Here is a 20,279-nt window from a genome sequence, read left to right on the forward strand (position 1 = left end):
TACATTGCCAAAGAGCCACAGTAATATGTCAGCAGCCCTCCATCAGCTCCTGCTCCCAGTGAGCACCCACTGGCACATTGGAAAGTTGGCGCTGTAGCTCCAGCCCTGGAGTCAGTGCCTATACAAGGAGCCGCATATTAACTTCTGAAGAGCCACATGCGGCTCCAGAGCCATAGGTTGGCCACCCAGCCATAATCCTTCCTCGGGTCCCATAGTTTCCCAGAACCAGGGCCAAACTGCATTCCAGCCCTTTTAACCTTCACCTGATTGGTTATGTTCAGTGGTTAACTACTCATGAGTCTACTTGTTCTGTTGCAATGTGAAACATTCTTTTGAATAGCAGGAAGCCCTCCACTAGGTACACTTCATAAAATGGAAGATGTTCTCTGTGTGGTCCCAGCAGAAAGATATCTTTCATTTATGGGTTCCCAATCAGTTTCTTCTTCATTACCTGCTTCACCTAAAGGAAAAATGTCTTTCTGTCAGTGCCCTGAGGGTTAATCTGGCTGCTATCATAGCCCTTTCATCTATAAGATAGTGGTATGCTGTTTTCTTCAATCCTATGACTATAAAGCTCTTGAAAGGTTTGAGTAGGCTTTTCCCAGGTATTTGAGACCCAACTCCATCCTGGAATCTAAATTTGGTTCTCTCTATTTTAATGGGGCCTTCTTTGAACCTATTGCTATGTGCTCATTGTTTCACCTCTGGATGAATGTAGCATGCCAGGTAGCTATTACGTTGGCCAGGAGCACATCAGGCTTTGATGGCTGACCTTCCTTAGATGGTGTTTTGCAAGGACAAAGTTAGTTTGCATCCACACCCTAAATTTCTCTTGGAAGTGCTTTTGGATTTTCATATTCATCAGACTATACTTACCAACTTTTTCCCTCCAAACCTCACTCACACAAAGTTGAGGAAAAGCTCCATACTTTAGATGTTTGCAGAGTTGTGCCTTCCTGCCGGGACAGGACTAAAGAGTTTAGGACACTGCATTTATTAGCCTCCTTTGCTGATAGGGTGAAAGGGGAGCCCATTACATCTCAGAAGCTCTCTTTCTGGATCTCCTCCCTCCCACATCTGTTATGATATTGCCAATGTTCCATGATCTCGAAGTGTTTTAGCACACTCTACAGGAGCTCAAGCAGCTTTGGCTTCTTTCCTGGGTCATGTTCCCAACAGAGACATTTGCAAGACTGTCTCCTGGTCATCTGCTCATATGTTCGTTGCTCATTATGCTCTCTCCCAGGCCTTTAGGTACAATGCTAAGTTTAGCAGAGCGGTGCCGCAGTCCTTGTTTAAGTAGATTCTGATACTCTCTTCCCTCAGACTCCTATGGGCCACTTAAAGTGAAATGGACATGTGCAATCACGCAAAGAAGAAAACACCGTTCCGTACTTGTTCAGTAACTATTGTTCTTTGAGAGCTATTGTTCACGTGTTCATTCCACGACCTTCCCTCCTTCCCTTCTACATCGGAGGCACAGCATATACTGGCTTCCAGTGTGAAGGAACTGAAGGAGGAGTCAGCGCAGCTCCATATTTTTATACTTTCATCTAGCAGCACAAGCATGCAGAGGTCACATGTGCTGCCCAGACAGGTCGTGCCTAAAGTGGTATTGACATGTGCAGCGCATCTTAAAGAACAACAATTACCAGACAGGTATGTAACCATTTTTATAATGGCAAAAGCCAGCATGGATGCTTGAAACACTGTAATAATCAAATATTCTTTCTCCCCTTGTCTGTGCCCCAATATTAATGGTGATGTGGTTAGGGCCACCCATTAGAATTCAAGATCAAACTGCCACCCTTCCTCTTACTTGTGGTATTTTTTTGTTTTTATTATTTTAATTTTTTAGAATTGCCATGAACTGGAAAAGATGGACTTAGAAGAGTGCATTCTGGTGAGAATCAGTTTTACAAGGAGTATTCATCATAAGTCCATTATAAGAACCTGTAATGCCATTCAGAACGTCGGTGCTTTGTGGGGTTTTTTTTACCAATAGGGGGAATTCCAAATTCTAATGTTTCTAATAGTAAATGCAGATAATTATTGGGAGGTCTTCTAAAGAGGAATTCAAAGAAAGGTGATTACAACCATTTAACCATTTCTCAGAGACGTCTTTAATAGACCAGTTTATATCAGAACCGTCATCTGCCAGAGAGAAATACCTAACTCTGATGTAGGGATTGGGTTACAAACCTGTTGTTTATGGTATCAAAAGATAAAAATGAGCAAAGGAACAAAACATGGCAGAATTTACTGGACCTTTAAGAAGGTCTACAAAACCCTCTTTGTTGGAAAAAAGGATGGCAGGTTTTTTTCATCTCACATCCTCTCTGACAATTGGCAAGATGACAAATCTATCCAAATAGCTTGGTGGTAGACCAAGTTCAATTCAGCATGTAGTAACTGTTTTCCTCCATTTTAGGCTCTTCATCCATCTGTTCAGATAAAATTTGGGAAAAGGGGAAGACTTTATTTTTTATCCTCTTTATGGGTTTATAGATCAGAAGGGTATGAATGGAATAAAATTAAACCCAAGTGTATATGTTCAGCTACTTGAACAAAGTAGATTTTTTTCAGCTAGTCAGCTCTATTATTATGTATTACCCATAATACATACCAATACCAGTCTATAACTTTGCATTTATGTAGCTAATTGTTTGGTTTCTTCTCTTCCTAGATAACAGATAACACATTGATACAACTTTCTGTTCACTGTCCTAAACTGCAAGCATTGGTGAGTTTAACTCTTATTATATATCTATTAATAATGATTGGTTCTCAGCCTGTAGCTACTAGTTTTTTGGTGTTACAACACTGTACAATTTATACCTTTTTACAAAATATGTTTTAAATGAAGCTTATTTCTAAGACTGTTTTAAATATGGCATCAAGTTCTGTAAGTAGGTCGTCTCAAAGCAATCCATGAATCCCAATATAATCAGAAAAACGGCTTAAATGTTATAATGAACCTCTAACCCTCCTTTACTTGTGAGCAATTAGTCAGAATGAAAAGCTACATGAGACCGTTTAAAAATATTTAAAGATGCTCTATTACATATTTTATCTCAAAAGATTTTTCTAGGAAATCATGAAATTTTAATATACAATATATTTTGAAACAGATCAAATGATTAGTTAAAAAAAGGATAATTGCTTAGCAAAAGTGTATACAGATATGGCCCAATCCAGTAAACAGTCATGTGTGTGATTTTCACAGCAGTGGGTTTACAGTATCTAATGTCAGTTTTTGTTGCCTACATTTTCAAAAGTGACTAGGGATTTTGGGTACCTCATTCTTAAAGAATCCAACTTGAGATATTTTAATGGATCTGATTTTCATAGGGTGGGTGCTCAGGTCACTTAAAGTGACTCAGATTGGCCACTTTGAATTGAGGTACCCAAATCACTAGTGGGTTTTGAAAATTTAGGCCTAGGCATTTGGAGCCAACTGTCACACTACCATTTGGCATAAGGAAGGGTATTGTATTTTGTGTGTGGCAGGTCACTGTTTATTATGATATACTGGCTTAAATCTACCTGAAGAAAATAGATAGATATACTTTCTAATCTGTGCTTAGGAGTGATTAAGGAAATGTTTACTTCTTCATTAATTGCGTAGCCGTGTCATTGACTTCCTCCACACCCTCAGCTCGAGGAAGTGTGTTATTAAGGCAGCAGCAGGCTCAGGAAGAGATTTGGCTTTAAAAAGGAACCGTATTCACTGTTATATGCAGAATAATCATCCCATCTGATCCCTAGGTCATAATTCCACACATTGTATGCTTTAGTTCAGTGAATGAAGTAGTCTGCCAGTCAGACAAGGAACTGTTTACATGTGAGTCTTTATAAGAATATGTTTGCCTGCATGTGCCACAGTACTGAAAATGGCTTCAGTCCCATCTCTGAATCTTCACAGGATCATTTATATCCAAACATATTTTAAACTGCACAAATCTAGGTCAGTCAGTCCAAAATATTTATTGGCGTCCTATTAAATAGTGGACTTGAACATATATTGTAATTTAGCAATCTCACTCAGCAGAAGGAATCTACTTTATAAAGAATTATTGTTCCATTTGATAGTCTCACTGTAACCTTACTTAGATTAATAATTTGACACAGTCTGTTTGGTATGACTAGAGATGACTTTATAAAATGCTGTCTGTCTCTGTGGCTGGGAACAATATGCTATAACATCACTTACTTGAAATGGAAAGGAAAGTTTAGAAATAAAACTCAGTTTAGGGATCAAAATGAATGGAGAGGAGTAATTACTATAGAAATTACAGTATTGTATTCTTTTTGATATTGTAATCCCATTTATAACCAGTCCTCCTCAGCTACATACAAGATTTTTTTGTGCCTCTCCCAGTACTTCAAAGGAGATGTCATAGGAATCAGCAATCATGGTTTATGGATGTTTTTATTCCTCCTTTAACAATCTACTTCACAGGTAACAGGATTGTGATATCCTGTGCCTCAGACAACCGCTCCTGACCTACTTGAAGGTCACAGTCCATCAGCTGAGAACTGGTACAATGTTAATATATATTATGGAACCTTTATAGTACAGAAACCATGAATCCTGTGATTGTTTAGTAATAAAAATTGAATTTCTTGTCCAATGCTATCGTGTGTAGCGGAGAACATTACAAAATGTCCAGGCAGATTGTGTAGAGAACACCACCAGGAGAGTTGAAAAAACAAAAATAAGCCCACTAATCTTAATTTAAATTTTTTAATTAATTCACTTTAGCTGTGCTGTGAACTTTGTGATTGCTTTCTGTGAACATTTATCCAATTGAGTGTTAGTGGCACAAATATTTACAAAGTGCATTTCAAAGTGGCAGAAATCGAATTTAAAATTCACCAGTGTTTCCTTACAGAACAAATCAGGGAACAGAGACACAAACTTACCTGGCAGAATTCAAATACTCCATATATACTTTATGTATATACTTTATATAATCCATTTGTAGACATTCAGAAGCTTTTAAGAGTTTTATGTGATTTTTTTAAAACAAATACACCAGAGAAATTGTTATTGGCCAATTGATATTCCATCAGCAGAAAAAGAATCTTATTTCATCAGTTATTTTCTCAACTTTGTCTTAATTTGATTTGTACCTAACATTTATTTCTAAATAGCAAACCAAAAAGTTGACCAGCCCTCTGTATTTTAAGATTTTAAAACTGTAATCCTGACACTTTCTACCTTGTTAACTATTTCAGCCAGATTTATCAAGTCTGAAGTATCTTGTGCTTTAATACAGAATATTACATTAGGTATGTTTGCTTCATAAGTTCTATGAATTTAGCTGTACATCCTGTATTGTCTTATTCTGTTTCAAGTCACTGGAGTACGATCTCTCAGGAAAGCTGAATTTTATAAGCTGCTTATTTCCTAGGATGTGAAACTCTCTTAATTAGCCAGTAGACTGATACAATAGCCAAAAGGTCACATTTGTCTTCATATAACCTTCTTTCCTTCCTTGAAACCACAAGTTTGTTATAAATAGACTTTGCCGGGGAGAGAGGGGACACAAACCTCCATGCTTTTAACCTTTAGACTCCTGATAATTTCCAGGTTGGCAGCGAAGTAAGCGCTCAGGAGGATCTGTATACAAGTATATACAGAGAGAAGGCAAACGAGATCTAAAACATCCAAAGACTGAACAGGAGCTAAGAATGTCAACACAGATCTTAAAATAAAAGAGAGTTGACAGGAGTAAGCACTTGCATTTTGTGACTTTTAAAAAATAATACATGCTTACATTACATGATGATCTAATACAAAACACACTGCACCCTGTTGGGTGAAGAAAATGAAAATACAACACGAAGCAGCTGGAATTGAAGGGGAAATGCTGAGATGGTTCCTCTGGAGAAGTGGATGAAATCCCGCTTCTCTCCATCAGACTGATTCAGTGAGAGAGCTGGAGAGTTCTGAGTCCTCCCTCTCTTTCTGGTCTCTGTTTTTCTTTGCAACTTTGAGTAGAGGGGAAAAACAGATGAGGAAGCTAATCTTAAGGATATACAGGTTAATGTGTGCCTGTTAATAGCCAAGAATCCCTCATAAACCAAAGCAAGTAAGCATAAGGGTTTGCCACACCAGGATGGATTGATTTAAATCAGAGGTTGTCAAACTGCGGGGCAGGGAGCAAGAGGCAAGCAGTTTTAGGACAGGGGTAGGCAGCACGCGAGCTGATTTTCAGTGGCACTCACACTGCCTGGGTCCTGACTACTAGTCCAGGGAGCTCTGCATTTTAATTTAATTTTAAATCATAGAATATCAGGGTTGGAAGGGACCTCAGCAGGTCATCTAGTCCAACCCCCTGCTCAAAGCAGGACCTAATATGAACTAAATTGATTACAAACTAAGTGAGAAAGGGACCAAATCTTTGCCAGACTGGCAAGCTGAAAATTATTCTGGAAGCTTCTGACACATTTTAAAAACCTTATTTACTTTACATAGAACAATAATTTAGTTATATATTATAGTCTTATAGAAAGAGACCTTCTAAAAACATTAAAATATATTACCGGCACGTGAAATCTTAAATTACAGTGAATAAATGAAGACTTGGCACGCCACTTCTGAAAGGTTGCCGACCCCCGTTTTAGGGGGGGAAAAAAAAAATATTGTGAACATTTTATCCACAGCAATGAATAACTAGCAACTATGATTCCTCCAGACATACCGTGTCCTCATTTGCTATGACACGGTGTGCACATTTAATTGTAAGCATTGACCACAATCACAGTTTTGCATTTGCTCTTATTACAGTGGATCGTTGTCTCTGTTTGAATCAATGCTTTACTGTTTTTAATATTTAGTGAGAGCTGCATGTTGATTTTTTTTAAAACAGTCTATGTACTTGTGGGGCAGGGGGAGCGTAAACTACTACAGACACAAAGAAGGGGGGCACAATCAAATAAGTTTGAGAACCACTGATTTAAGTCAAAAAGTTTCAGATTATCAGTGTAAATCACGATTTAAATAAGCAACTTTAATTTATTTCAGTTGTGATTTGTAGTTCTACATTTTTTTTAGTTATTTTGCTAAACAAAGGTTCATTACCAGTAAAGGTTGGTAACTATTAAAATATGTTGTTTGCAACTATCAACTTCAAACTAAATTAGGTGCTTCTTTTTGTTAATCAGAAGGATACAATTTATCTATACGCCTTTATATAGCTTAATTTACCTTTATTCAGATTCTTAATTTTTACATTTTTAATAGAAAATGATGATTGGTGCATTTCTTATTTACTAGATAGCTAATTTTTAACTTATTGTATGCAGTGTTGTGGCTGTGTTGGTCCAAGGATATTGGAGAGACAAGGTGTGGTTGAGGTAATATCTTTCAGTGGACTAACTTCTGTTGGTGAGAGAGACAAGTTTTCAAGCCACAATGAAAGAAAGATATTACTTCACCTACCTTGTCTCTCTAATTTTTAACTTGTCAAGCTCTATTTGGATGGAAATTCAAATTCAATTAAAATACACAATTCAATTTCTTTTAATAAATAAAACTACCTTGAAAGTGCTGAATGCATAAGAAAAAGAGTTTATCAAAATATGTTTTCCATTTAAAACTGATTTATTAAACAAAGGAAATATCTGTAGTTAATTAATTGAACTGCTTGTTTCCAGTTATGTCCTTCAGATTTTAGAACTGATAGAGCTCATCCTTTCAGACCTAATTTTTATTCATTGATTAGAAGAGGAAAACAAACTTTTGTTTTTTCAGCTCTCAGTTAGTTTCTTAACTTTGAACTAGCCCTTGAACTGAACTTGTTGAATAAATGGAAATGAAGCAAATATACTCTCTGTATCTGCAGAGGAGACTATTGCTGTCAGAAGGTGACTAGCTCTTTAACAAACTCTGGTTCCAGGTGCTTAGCTAGTGATTTCTCCCAGTTCAGTGGTTTGACTTTCTTTAAATCTTGGCAGAAAACATACTGCTTAATATTATTTGTATTTAATTTAAGTGATTTTAAGATTATAGTAAATTTAGTGCTATTAACTTAGGTTGTCATTTCAAATTGAATTTTTAATAGGTTTATTTTAAATAAGCTTGTATTTAATGTAAATAAAATCCTTTTTTTATTTCTTTAAATACATTTTTATCCACCTCATGCCCCAGTAGTAGTCCTCAGAATTCGGTGTCCTGCTGGAGTAAAAGGTCTGACGTGCTACAGGCGGAGGAAAGGATACAGGTGTTCCACAGCTTTCCGAATTGTTGGATCTGAACTTTCAGTGGGAGGTGGTTGGATCTAAAGGACTGTTGAGTGCTGCTATTTGCCTCTGGTGAGGAGTTAGAAAGTGTCCCCACTTTCCATTCATGACCAAGGGTCTTCGCATCAGAAGCTCTCTCCAGAAAAGGAAAAAGGCACACAGAGCAGATAGCTGGTGGTCTATGGACAATTCATGGTTCTGAGCTGGGTCAGAGTGAAAGATGGAATCAACTCAACACATCAAGACCTTCTCCAGAGGTGATGACAGTGCAGAGCATTTATTTTATAGGTAGCTGACAAGGGTCTCAAAGTATCTGCAGTGAAAATTCAAGGGTGTCTTCTTATCCTGACAATGCTTCTGTGAAGGCCACAAATCCTCAGAAGGAGGCAGGAACCAGCTCAACTTGAAATAGTTTTCTGGAGTAGGGGACATGAGGCTTTTTCAATTCTCTTCAAATATGAGAGGTCAACAGTTGCAAGCTGACATCTTTTAAGGGAAGGCCAGTGCTCTGAAAGCTTGAAATACAATTCTTAAACCTACTTTTACCACCTTCAGTATAAGACCTGTGTCAATAAGTCCTTGGTGAAAAAACTATATTTTATAAGTAAATAAAGGCTAAAACAAAAGGCTGAGGAAAACATTCTCCCAAAAAAGCAGTTAATTCAGCATAGTAATTGGGTCTTTGAGGTGATTGCTTGCATGGATCCAGAGTATGCACTAATACATGCCTGCAGTGTTCATGTGGCATATCACAGACACCCAACTGTATAGGTAACTTATTCTGCAAGAAATCTAGCAGTTTTGAATGTAAGATCGGATTTTTCAGAGGTATTGAGGTACCCGGAACTCCTGCTGAAGTGAGTTTAGCACTGCAGAAAAATCAAGCCATTGTTGTTCTTCATACATAGATTGTATAATTGCAGGTCTGTAAAAGAAATAATGTGTGTTCTGGGAGAACACAGAAGAATATCATGTCTCTCCTCTGGCATTGCAAATGTGTAATTTTGCCCCTTATTTTCAGTAAACTGAGCTGTGCAACAACATAATTGGATTTCTACATCTCTAGAGAACACAGGGTGGGTGCTGAGTTTGGCCATTGCTACAAAGTGCCTGTCCTGGGGCTGTAATGATGAAGTCAAATTATGATTTAAATGGTGCAACCGTAAGCTGCTCCTTTTGGCAGCTGCTTCTCCTGCTCTTCAGGTTTAAGGAGACAGCACTTTAAATGTGTATCTTTGCTTCTGCAAAAGGATTAGGAATGAAATGGCACTAACAGTACAAGTATTTTGAACATGGTAATCCAAATACAAAGTCGCTTGAGGTTGTTCTTAGTTCTGATCTTTTCCATGGGACATAATTAAAAAAAAAAAAAAGTGGAATGAAACATTTCATTGTCTTTTTGTCTTGTAGAGCTTATCTCACTGTGAACTGATCACAGATGATGGGATTCTGCATCTGAGCAACAGTACCTGTGGTCATGAAAGGCTCCAGGTCTTAGAGTTAGACAACTGTCTTCTTATCACTGATGTGACCCTGGAGCACCTAGAGAACTGCCACAGTTTGGAGAGAATTGAGTTATATGACTGTCAGCAAGTCACACGCGCAGGAATCAAAAGAATAAGAGTATGTGTTTTGTGTTTTTAAAGATTCAGCTTTGGGAAAGACCATCATTTGTGCAATCAGGGAAGACTGATCGTATCGGATACACTTACAGTAGCGTAACAGATAGTCCAAAGCAAGGGAAGGTAGGATGAAAACTAAGGATGATTAACATACTTTATAAGATTCCCAACTTTAGGCATCAGAACTACCATGGGTATATGATCAAAAATCACCACCCAGTGCCTAATTCCATTTATAGTCCAAGCTACTGTTGGTATCAGAATAATTGTCCATGTGGATTCCAGCTGTAGCTCTGTGTTTAGTCCCTAATGTTTGTTTCTCATTCCCTCACAGTTTTTTAAAGTGTGGTTGTGTTTTTGTAGGACTGTAGAATTCTTTAAAATCTACCAACCATGCATAGTCCTTACAATGCAGATATAATAAAGTATAGGACACTTGGGTAATAGGGGCAGTTAGGCCTGTAGATCTACCTAGTAACAACAGACCTAACATCCCCTGGCCTTGCAGGATCAGTCTCCCCTCCTCTATGTAACTCCCTGTGTTTTAAGAACAGAACTTTTCTGCTGAGCACGTGGCAGCATTTAGGGCATAGTACTGATCCACAGACACAGTAATGCTGCGCTAGTTAACTTTCAGATTCATCGATGCAAAGTGATTAAGTCTGCCTCTCTCCCTTGCAGGAACTGCTGAAGGTACCACCACTCCCTCCCCTGCTGAGGCAAGCATGGGGAAAGAATGGTTGTATGGGGGAGACATAATTAAAAGTCTTGCTTCTGTTTCTTCACTGGCAAGAAATCCACCCTCTAGTGATTAACAGCAGAATGAAAGTTAGCCAGCCCACATCAGCAATGTAAATACCAATTCAACAGAAAGGAGTCAGTCACTGAGATTTAAGGTGGTAGCTTTAGGATAAGTGAATGGCCAGGTTCTAGATTATTACATTGCTCTCCTATGCTTAAATATTACTCCTATGCCATAACTTTTCCAGTTTTGCTGGACATAAGCACTGGGACTTGGCATCTAGGTAATGCAGGTTAAGCCATGGCATGCCTGGATGCCCTATATATAGATAATATGAGCAGGAAGAAAAGCTTTGACAGTAGTGTGATCTGTCAGCAGTAGTTTGGTTTTGCTCTTCATACTTTTTTCATTTGCATTTTCATCTACAGGCTCATTTACCTGATGTGAAAGTTCATGCCTACTTTGCTCCAGTTACCCCTCCTCCTTCTGTAGGAGGTAGTCGACAGCGACTCTGCAGGTGCTGCATTATTCTTTGACAGTAGGAGCATCAGCAGAGGAAGAAAGATTCATTTAATTATGGAAACAATCAGACTGCAAGTGGTTTGCAGAGTGTCAGTTTTTTAACTGCTGTAGGAGTGATGTCACAGTCATCCAATTTTGTGCTGGTACTGACTCAAGAAAGGTGTTTTCGCAGGTAAAAAATCTTAATGTTACATGTGGATGTGGAGTAACCGATGCTTTTTTTTTTTTGTATTACATCTACTCCACCATCCCTGCTGTTGATATGACAATCATAGTACCATTTGCTAATGTGGACTGGGGTATTGCAGAGTTGTAGATGCTCAGTGGCAGCCCCAAAACTGTAAGCCTCACTAAACCTGAATATTAGTTCCTATTTGTAAGTATTCTTCAGTGTAAAAAAAAAAAATATTCAGGGTCTCTTAAGCATGAGAGTCCAAACTGCTGTTGTACAATACACATAACCAATTACATCACCAGGTTTAAGGACAAATCAGCTTTAGCAGAAGTTGACCAAAAAAGGGACAGTAATAATGAAAAATAGCTTCCTATTTTGCTACAGCTTTATTTAATTTCTACAAAAACTCCCAACATGTAAAGAGGTAGTAGACCTCTTGAAAACTATTTAATTTGAACTTTGTTATATTCAAAAGAACTCAAATTGATGAATGGTCTGTATAGAATATTTCTCTTAAGTGTTACCAAGTAGGTTAGGATAAGAAAGGTCTGGCAGTTTGTGCCCTGTACACAAAAGGTCTTTTTATATGCCCTAGCTGAGTAGGTAGAGCTGTTTACTATAGTGGCTGAAAGAATATGTATGGTACTTATACTTCCCCTCATTGCCATGGTATTTAATATATTTAACTAAAATCTATAAAAAAGGCAGTAATACCCCTCAGAGCTGTTTAGGGCTAATTTGCCATGAGACAGAGCAAGGAATTGAATCCTGGGCTCCTGCATCCCAGGCCAATACCCTAACCAATGAGCTGAGTGGTTATCAATCGGGGGTCCTAGACAATTCGGATTTCCAAAGGGGTCTGCAAATGAAAAACTCCTGGGCTAAGTAATTTGACCTGGTTGAGCAGATTGAGACCCTGAACAAGCAGTGGTTTCTGTTCCCTTAAAAACTGAAGCCAAACTTTTCAGAAACTGAGAGCATTCAACATGACAATTACATTAATACCTTAATTTTTTAAAATCTGGTAGGGTGACATCAGTAGAGACAGGATTTCAGCTGTAGATTTAAGCCTTCTACAAAGGAGAGTGAAATCTGAATGTAAAACCACAAGTCTAAGGGGGAGCTACATTTTTATATTAAGCCACCTAAATAAATGGTTGGTGTGCTCAGTCTCTGTGTACTCAGTTAGTTAGGTACCCAGGCTCAACAGTAACCCTTTAAAGGAAAATATCTTGGGCTTAAAAAAGACTGGTCAACTGATATAGTGTTTAAATCCTGGAAATATTGCCTTACTATTATGGGGAATGTTTAAGTTGTTGGCAAAACATAACTGGATGCAGATGACAGTGTGTACGTTTACACCATACCCTTAAAACTGATCTTAATCTGGAATGTTTAGAACCACATGTTTCAAAAAGTTAATGTGAAAATGTAAGGCAGCTTTTTACAGCTGCAGCTCTGCAAACTTAAGATACTGAACATAGCTGAAAATCTATATGAATACAGTATAAAGACCTAGTATTAAACTTTGGTGGTTCAGCTTTGTAGCAACAGCAAAAATTCCAGGATTAACTTTCATATTACAAATATACTTGTATTACCAAGATTCTCACTTAGAAATTTGGATTTATACAGTTTTCTTAGCAGAACATTGGGGAAGACCAAAATTAAATGTGAACTCAATGCAACTTGTCAGAATGAGTAGTTGTATGTTGCCTTAGGTTTGGCTCATTTTTGTGGATATTATTGTGAGGCTTTTATGGCATTAAAGTTGTACAAAAACCAAAATTTAACACATGCCTACACTAAGAAAAATTATATAGGAAACACATAATTTTTGAAATCAGTGAAATAGAAGTTCAAGTAAATATCATTTAAGGAGCACTGCAAGCCATTACTATTTTACTCTCTAAAAAAGTATGTTTTTTGTCAACCTGAAACTGAGTTTTTTCAATTTTTCTAATATATTGCTGGGGGGGAGCAGAATTATCTGCTCTGAAATGCATTGCTCTTACTAACAACGTTAATTCTATTTTAGAGGAAAAATAAGAAGCACATTTACAAAATTATTGAAAAACATTTATTATACGTAAATTGAAATGTGTACATCTTAAAACAAAAGCCATTTGCTGGTGCCATAATTTAATTCCAATTTCAAGTGAGCTGGACAAACAACTATACAGTTCCTTTAAAATGAGATCACTAGTTGGATACTTTCCAATCAAGGATTTTTCCACTTTTATAAAACATTTGGGATTTGAAAATGGTGCTGAGGCAAAATGACAATTGTCAGTTCAATAAACTATTAAGACTCAACCAATACCAAAAGATGAACAATTTACAGGCAGAAGAAACTCAAACTTAAGTCCACAAAATTCCATTTTATCAGTGTAGAAAAACATTTAAGTTCACAGAATTGCTAGACCTTTAGAAAGGCTCTCTTGGTAAGCACTTTAAAGAAGAAATTAAATAATATCAAAGTAGCATTTTGCATGCTGCAGTAGTTTTTTCTCTATAAATGATTTTGCACTACAGCATTCAAAACTTTCAAATTGATGGGGGATACTGAGAGTTAAAGGGGAATTTTTTGTCTTTGAAAAATCTTCCCCAGAGTACCTAATTAATATACTACTACCCCCATATAACACACTGTGATACAAAGCAGGTAAAGCTCCGACACACGGATCGGGGGGGGGGGGAGGGGGCAGGAGCTGTGGGAGGGCACTGTTGGGGGCCCTGGCAAGGGAAGCTGAGCAGGCTAGGGCTGCATCACTGTTTCCCACCACAGGTGAAATGCCAGTGGGGGTGGGGCAATCCTTTCCCCAACCTTCCCACACTCACCTGGAGCAGAACAGGCTGCTCCACTGCCCATGAGTGCCAGGGGTGTGTGTGTGTGTCAGGGAACGGGGCCAAAGCAAGTTTGATATAACACGGTGATTTTTTTTTGTTTTTTCTCCCGAGGACTGCATTATATCAGGGTAGAGATGTAATTCATACCATAAACTCTAAGTGGACATTAATATTAAATGTTTGAATTTCACTGCCATAGATTTGACAATTTCAAGGAAAAACTCATCTTTTGAAATAAGCAATGAGATTTTTCAAAATCAAGTATTTGGTCATATTGAAGAGGCAGTGTAAAAAAAAAAAAGTACAGAATCAATCTGAGAATAAGGAAATCACAGAAAAAGTCAAGATACCTGCCCATAAAGAGAATAAGTGATTGTATATTTAGTGTTTCTTGAGCAACGTAATTGACAGTACTTAAAGCTGTGTTGTAGCCCCTTCATGCCAAATTTCTCTGTTAGCACAATTCTCGCCCTCCCTCCTCAATCATCATTACTGGCAGTTTAATGTTTTTAACCCCACCATTTTAGAAAGCAAAAAAAAACCCACAGCAGTGCTTCTTAGAGAAACTAGAAACTAAAACTTAAAGATGCATAGGCAATTTTTTTCCATTAAATTTGTTAAAAGCAAAACAATTACTTCGTACCCCACAGGATTTATGTTAATCCTTTCAATAAGGTACTGTCAATAATGCAGTTTGCTGCATGCATATATTGCATCTGGCTAGGATTTATTAAAATCCTGTTCTGGCATTTACATTTCTTACGTACACTCTTATACACAATTTACACAGGGAAGCTGTTTTGACAGCTTTACTCTCAAAGACCCCACAACCTGATCACTATCATCTTAACTACTCATCTCCGCACAGCTTGCTATGTGCTCTGCTAACATCAAAAAATAAAATCAGCATAAGGTACAAGCAAGTAATAGACAAACTGGCATAGAAAGGTAAATGCCCCAGAATAAGTTTACATTCATCTCCAAACTGGACACAGTATAAGCAGTACTGCTTCTAGAAACTGTATCTACTGGCCATAATTTGCCTTATTTCAGTAACGGGCAAGCACCTTTGCTTATATTGTCTTCCATGCCTGTACATAGGCTGTCATGGCATTATACCTCTTATGAGGACACTTAGCTATGGCAGTGATAAGAAAGTTCACCTATCAAACAGCTCATTAGAAAGGTCTTGTGTTTTCAATATGAAACATTTTATATGGTGAAGTCCAATCCTAAGAGTTTTTGGATGTTCTTCATCGTCATTAAGCATGACTTCATTCTGCATTGGAATATCAGTCCAGTATATATATAGATACACACACACACACACCCCCCCCCTCTGTCTATGACATCACTTCAGAATTATATGGAAACCTTCACCATTTTCAGCTGCAGAGAAGAAAAAGGACAGGTTTATATGAAAGAATGACATCCCTTTACCCAAGACTCCAGCTACTGAAGACAGAGCACTATAAAATTCATGTATGTTATTGATGCTCATACTGAAAAGCAAAACTTTTAACTACTAAATTGATCTGTGTTATCATATGACTACCTGACCTTTTTTCGAATAAAACCAGCAAACTTTCCCAGTGTAACATTCTGCACCACTTTCCAACAATACTGACTCTCTAATAAATTAAGCTCAAATTATCTTGAATGTAATTTTAAATATCTAGACACTTGCTACTTTTATTTCTAGAACTTCTTTGTTCCCATTTCAATTCACGCAGTCCCTCCCTACTTTTATTTTTGATCTCTCATCAGTTCTAACACAGACCCAAAGGGTCCTGTGCAACTCCAGTTGCTGAAGTTTTTTTTTAGTGCTTTTATCCTCAAATCTCATTTGTTCTATAATGCTGTGCTTCACAAAACTGATGAACAAAAGAATCTGCATGAAATGATTTGAGGGGTGATTATTTTAAGTTTTTCAAGTAAATACAGTAGATTGTATAGTGTTATTCTTTGGTTGTCTATAGCAACATTAGCGAATGGGTTAGTTATCCTAGGTTAAAGCAGGTAAATCAGCAAAACAAGTGTGTGAATAGGAAAGCCATCTGCCCTGTAGCCCAGAACATCAGGATGCAGATAAAGCAGTTGGCCTTTTGAAACAACTGCAGTAAATAGTTACTGAAGCCAAACTGAACTTATAAAAATTGTTTTGAAAAATATTTTTTAGATCTGTAGAAAAGTGCAGATTCACTAGGAGTAGAAATTAGTGACTATTTACAGAAACAACATTTTTGGGGAAAAGGTGGATTTATGTCAGATGCCTCTACTATTTTTTATTTTTAGCCATAAGATTAAAAGTAACAAAGATTTGATTAATGACAAACCACAGCCACAAACCATAAAATTTAACATAAGAATGGCCATAGTGGATCAGACCAAGGGTCCATCTAGCCTAGCGTCCTGATCAAGTGATCTCTCTTCTGACAAACAGAGGCTAGGGATACCATTCCTTATCCATCCTGGCTAACAGCCATTAATGGACTTGACTTAACCTCCATGAATTTATCTAGTTCTCTTTTAAACCCTGTTATAGTCCTAGCCTTCACAACCTCCTCAGGCAAGGAGTTCCACAGGCTGACTGTGTGCAGAGTATATAATACTCTTACTATATAATACCTTGTCTTATATAGTAAGAGTGATGACAAATCCAAATGCCTTGGATTTGTTATGTATTGGCTATAAGGCATTGTACGTGGTGTGCAAATATGGAAGGAATACAGGCTAGAAAACATCTGAGGGATGTAAGCAACGGCCTGGGAAGTGTGAGGAGACTAGGGTTAGTGATGAAGCAAGCTGGAAAGCAAGAAGTAGTACACATGTAATGCCAGCCTGAGCATGTGCAGCCACTAAATGATTTTTTGGTTTTGTTTTGGTTTATACAAATGTGAATTGGAACAGCCAACTAGAGTAGCGTTTACACCAAGATCACAAGAGGGATTTGTGCCAACCTAAAATAATGCTCTATCAGGTGGCTCGCTAACCTTTGGAAATTTGCGCTGCATCAAGCTGGACACAAATTCTTTCTAGAAAGTTAAATGTTATAGAAAGCTGCAACCTTCAATTTTCATCACCCACAGTGGTATATTTCTCTCTTTGAAACTTTAATTCATCCCTATATAACGTAAAGTACTATTGGAGTATCTGGCACAGTAGTGAGCAGTCATACAAACAGTGCTATAGAATCACACTTAAAGCCTGTGAACTGTTAGTTTTAAACTGACAGTTTGGGGATTAGATTTGGATCAGGTTACTTCACTCAAATTTGCAAGACAGCTGTACTGGCATGGATTTATTAATAAGTAACAATCTCTAGATAAAGAGATATCTAAAAGAAAAAGTATTAGACCTTTTACATTATAAAAATCTCTTAGTTTGGAGTTGAAAGCAATAGTCTCCACCTCTTTCCCTCAAGTTACTTTACTTGGCTGCACTGTTACTTGTTTGTAGAAGCAACACTGTTGGCATTTCAAGGTGCAAATTCTGCTTCCTAGTTAAAATCTAGATGCTATTTAGGCCCGTTATCTTTATTATTACAAAAAATAATATACCTTTTATTGTGGTGACTAAGAAGCAACTCTCATCTTGAAAGTTCTGAACCATCTAGAAAGAAAAAGGAGATATTAAAATCCCAACTTTGTACCATCTAGGAGGCCAGCAAGCCAACTGGGAAGAGGGATAGCTCAGTGGTTTGGGCATTGGTTTGCTAAACCCAGGGTTGTGAGTTCAGTCCTTGAGGGGGCCATTCGGGGATTTAGTTGGGGATTGGTCCTGCTCTGAGCAGGGGGTTGGACTAGATGATCTCCTGAGGTCCCTTCCAACCCTAATAATCTATGATTAAGCAATTTGAATGCCAAAGTGATCTATAAATATTTCTGAATGGGCACTCCATGCAACTATTTTCATAATATTTTTCTCAGTACAATGTACTAGATTCCCCAAAAGGAGCTACTAATAAATAATAAAATAATAATAATTGGAGCTATACCAATTCTCCTAGAACTGGAAGGGACCTTGAAAGGTCATCAAGTCCTGCCTTTGCTAGCAGGACCAATTTTTGCCGCAAATCCCTAAGTAGCCCCCTCAAGGATTGAACTCACAACGCTAGGTTTAGCAGGCCAATGCTTAAACCACTGAGCTAAAATGTCAGTATATAAATACAAGAATAATTTATTGATACTTCATTTACAACATCACTACTTAAAGGGCGCCAGAATTATGTGGCTAGAATCTTTGTTTGCATAAACTGCTTAAGTAATTTGCAGCTAACAATGGTATTTAAACCTTGCTACTTACATACTATATTTCTTTCATATGTATCTAGACAAGAAAACAAATTGTATCTCATAATTAACTAACTGCCTACATAGTAAATCGCATTCCCATACTTTTTCAATTCCTAAATTACTAATTGTGAGGAAGAGAAATTAAACACACCAAAGTGTCAGTGAACTCTTAGATGGTTTGTTTACTGTTGCAAGGTAAAGATTTCATAGTATTACAATTGATGTACATGCAACATTATGAAAATATTGATGTTCAAATATTATATACTACTGGGACCTTCTCTCAGATCCCTTGTGCCCTAGTCATCACTATACTGCCAGTCATGAATTTTGTACTAGGATAACCACTCTCACCAGAATCTGGTTAAGCCACATTCTACTCTGAGTTTTATGGAATGTCTTTTTGACCTTTGGGAGTGAAGAAAGGAGAACCTTAAATCTAATGTATTTATTTAAAATGGCTTTGATTCCAGTCACACTGTTGCTGTGGAAAAACACAAGTTCTAACTATCAGAAGACATTAAGTGTATGCTACATACTATGCAAGAGAAAAAAGCAGTGCTGCTCAGAGAAAACTGCCTAAAGAAAGTGTGGATACAAACATGTTTTAAAATAAACCACAACTCTTAACTTAAAACTTACCAACTTTTAATTTGTACACTTGTCAGTTTTGAAACCACAATTTATTTAAAAAAGCAAATGAAACAATGTTAATGTTTTTAAACAAAATAATTTCATTACCTGATCACTAACTAGGATGTGGATACCAGTAGGACCTTGTCTGTAAACCTGATTAATCTGATGCAAAGGAATATTAAACACCAAAGCAAGCTTGCGAGTGACTTCTGAGGCTGCCATTTCTTCTAAGTAGATTGCATGATAAACTATAAGAAAAAAGCTTTTTCCTTTTAATAAGAATTATACTGTCATTGATAACAATTTAGGTGAAAACATTCCTGTAGGGTTGTAAAATTTACATCCCCCCACTTTATAGTCCCCCCCCTTTTTTTTTTAAACTGTCCTTGGTCTGCAATACCTTCTTAGAAACTTGAATACCTTTTCTACAGTGTTGTCCTTTATTTGGCAAATAAACACTGATTCTTACCATTCTCTAGTTCATTTATGTGCCCAAAATGACCATGACTTTTCCTTCAATCTGATTTCTCATCAGAATGATCAATATTCAGCACAGTTCTATGAATAGGGCTAGTTTGTATTTGTTTTGATACTGAAACAACCTTCAAAGCATCTGTAGGAAAAATGTATCATGTACCTTTTAAAAATCCATTTTAGTTCTGCTACAAAAATGACTGGAAAACTTTTAATCCAGGACATTATCTACCATATTCTATTTTTAAGGCAGATAATATATTTGGCCTGAGCTACTAGACTAATCACTTTGCTTCATGAGTTTTTTGCAAAGAAAGCTCTCTACAGAGTCCACCCAGATGATTTCCCCCTTAATCTCTCCCTTCAATTTTATATAACTTGATATGATAGTAAAAGTGAGTGTGTATAGCAGGGGTAGGCAACCTATGGCACATGTGCGGAAAGCGGCACATGAGCTGATTTTCAGTGGCACTTGCGCTGCCCAGGTCCTGGCCACCGGTCCACATTGCATTTTAATTTAATTTTAAAAATGAAGCTTCTTAAACATTTAAAACCCCTTATTTACTTTACATACAATAGTTTAGTTATATATTATAGACTTATGAAAAGAGACCTTCTAAAAACGTTAAACTGTATTACTGGCACACAAAACCTTAAATCAGAGTGAATAAATGAAGACTCGGCACACCACTTCTGAAAGGTTGCTGACCCCT

At 37.3% G+C, this 20,279-nt stretch overlaps 2 protein-coding genes across 11 annotated transcripts in view; one reads left to right on the forward strand and one right to left on the reverse strand.

Annotated features, from left to right (window-relative positions):
- FBXL2 (F-box and leucine rich repeat protein 2) overlaps positions 1 to 20,279 on the forward strand; it is a 148,345-nt gene that overhangs the window by 107,144 nt on the left and 20,922 nt on the right. For 3 of the 6 annotated variants that reach the window (XM_030551227.1, XM_030551228.1, XM_030551230.1), the window contains 4 exons: positions 1,859 to 1,903; positions 2,687 to 2,743; positions 9,661 to 9,873; positions 11,043 to 14,734. In XM_030551227.1, the coding sequence (XP_030407087.1) occupies positions 1,859 to 1,903; positions 2,687 to 2,743; positions 9,661 to 9,873; positions 11,043 to 11,150 (423 nt within the window). In that variant the 3' untranslated portion in view covers positions 11,151 to 14,734. Of the gene's footprint in view, positions 1 to 1,858; positions 1,904 to 2,686; positions 2,744 to 9,660; positions 9,874 to 11,042; positions 14,735 to 18,929; positions 19,192 to 20,279 lie in introns of those variants that run through there. The other 3 variants (XR_003998871.1, XR_003998873.1, XR_003998872.1) reach the window with 2 other exon arrangements.
- UBP1 (upstream binding protein 1) overlaps positions 2,163 to 20,279 on the reverse strand; it is a 75,496-nt gene continuing 57,379 nt past the window's right edge. For 2 of the 5 annotated variants that reach the window (XM_030551223.1, XM_030551226.1), the window contains 3 exons: positions 19,198 to 19,340; positions 17,722 to 17,773; positions 13,378 to 15,550 (listed from right to left, as the gene is read on the reverse strand). In XM_030551223.1, coding sequence (XP_030407083.1) covers positions 15,513 to 15,550; positions 17,722 to 17,773; positions 19,198 to 19,340 — 233 coding nt within the window. In that variant the 3' untranslated portion in view covers positions 13,378 to 15,512. Of the gene's footprint in view, positions 2,445 to 4,564; positions 5,998 to 13,377; positions 15,551 to 17,721; positions 17,774 to 19,197; positions 19,341 to 20,279 lie in introns of those variants that run through there. The other 3 variants (XM_030551224.1, XM_030551222.1, XM_030551225.1) reach the window with 3 other exon arrangements.

This window comes from Gopherus evgoodei, chromosome 2 (genome assembly GCF_007399415.2).
Source record: "Gopherus evgoodei ecotype Sinaloan lineage chromosome 2, rGopEvg1_v1.p, whole genome shotgun sequence".
Taxonomy (NCBI): Eukaryota; Metazoa; Chordata; order Testudines; family Testudinidae; genus Gopherus; species Gopherus evgoodei.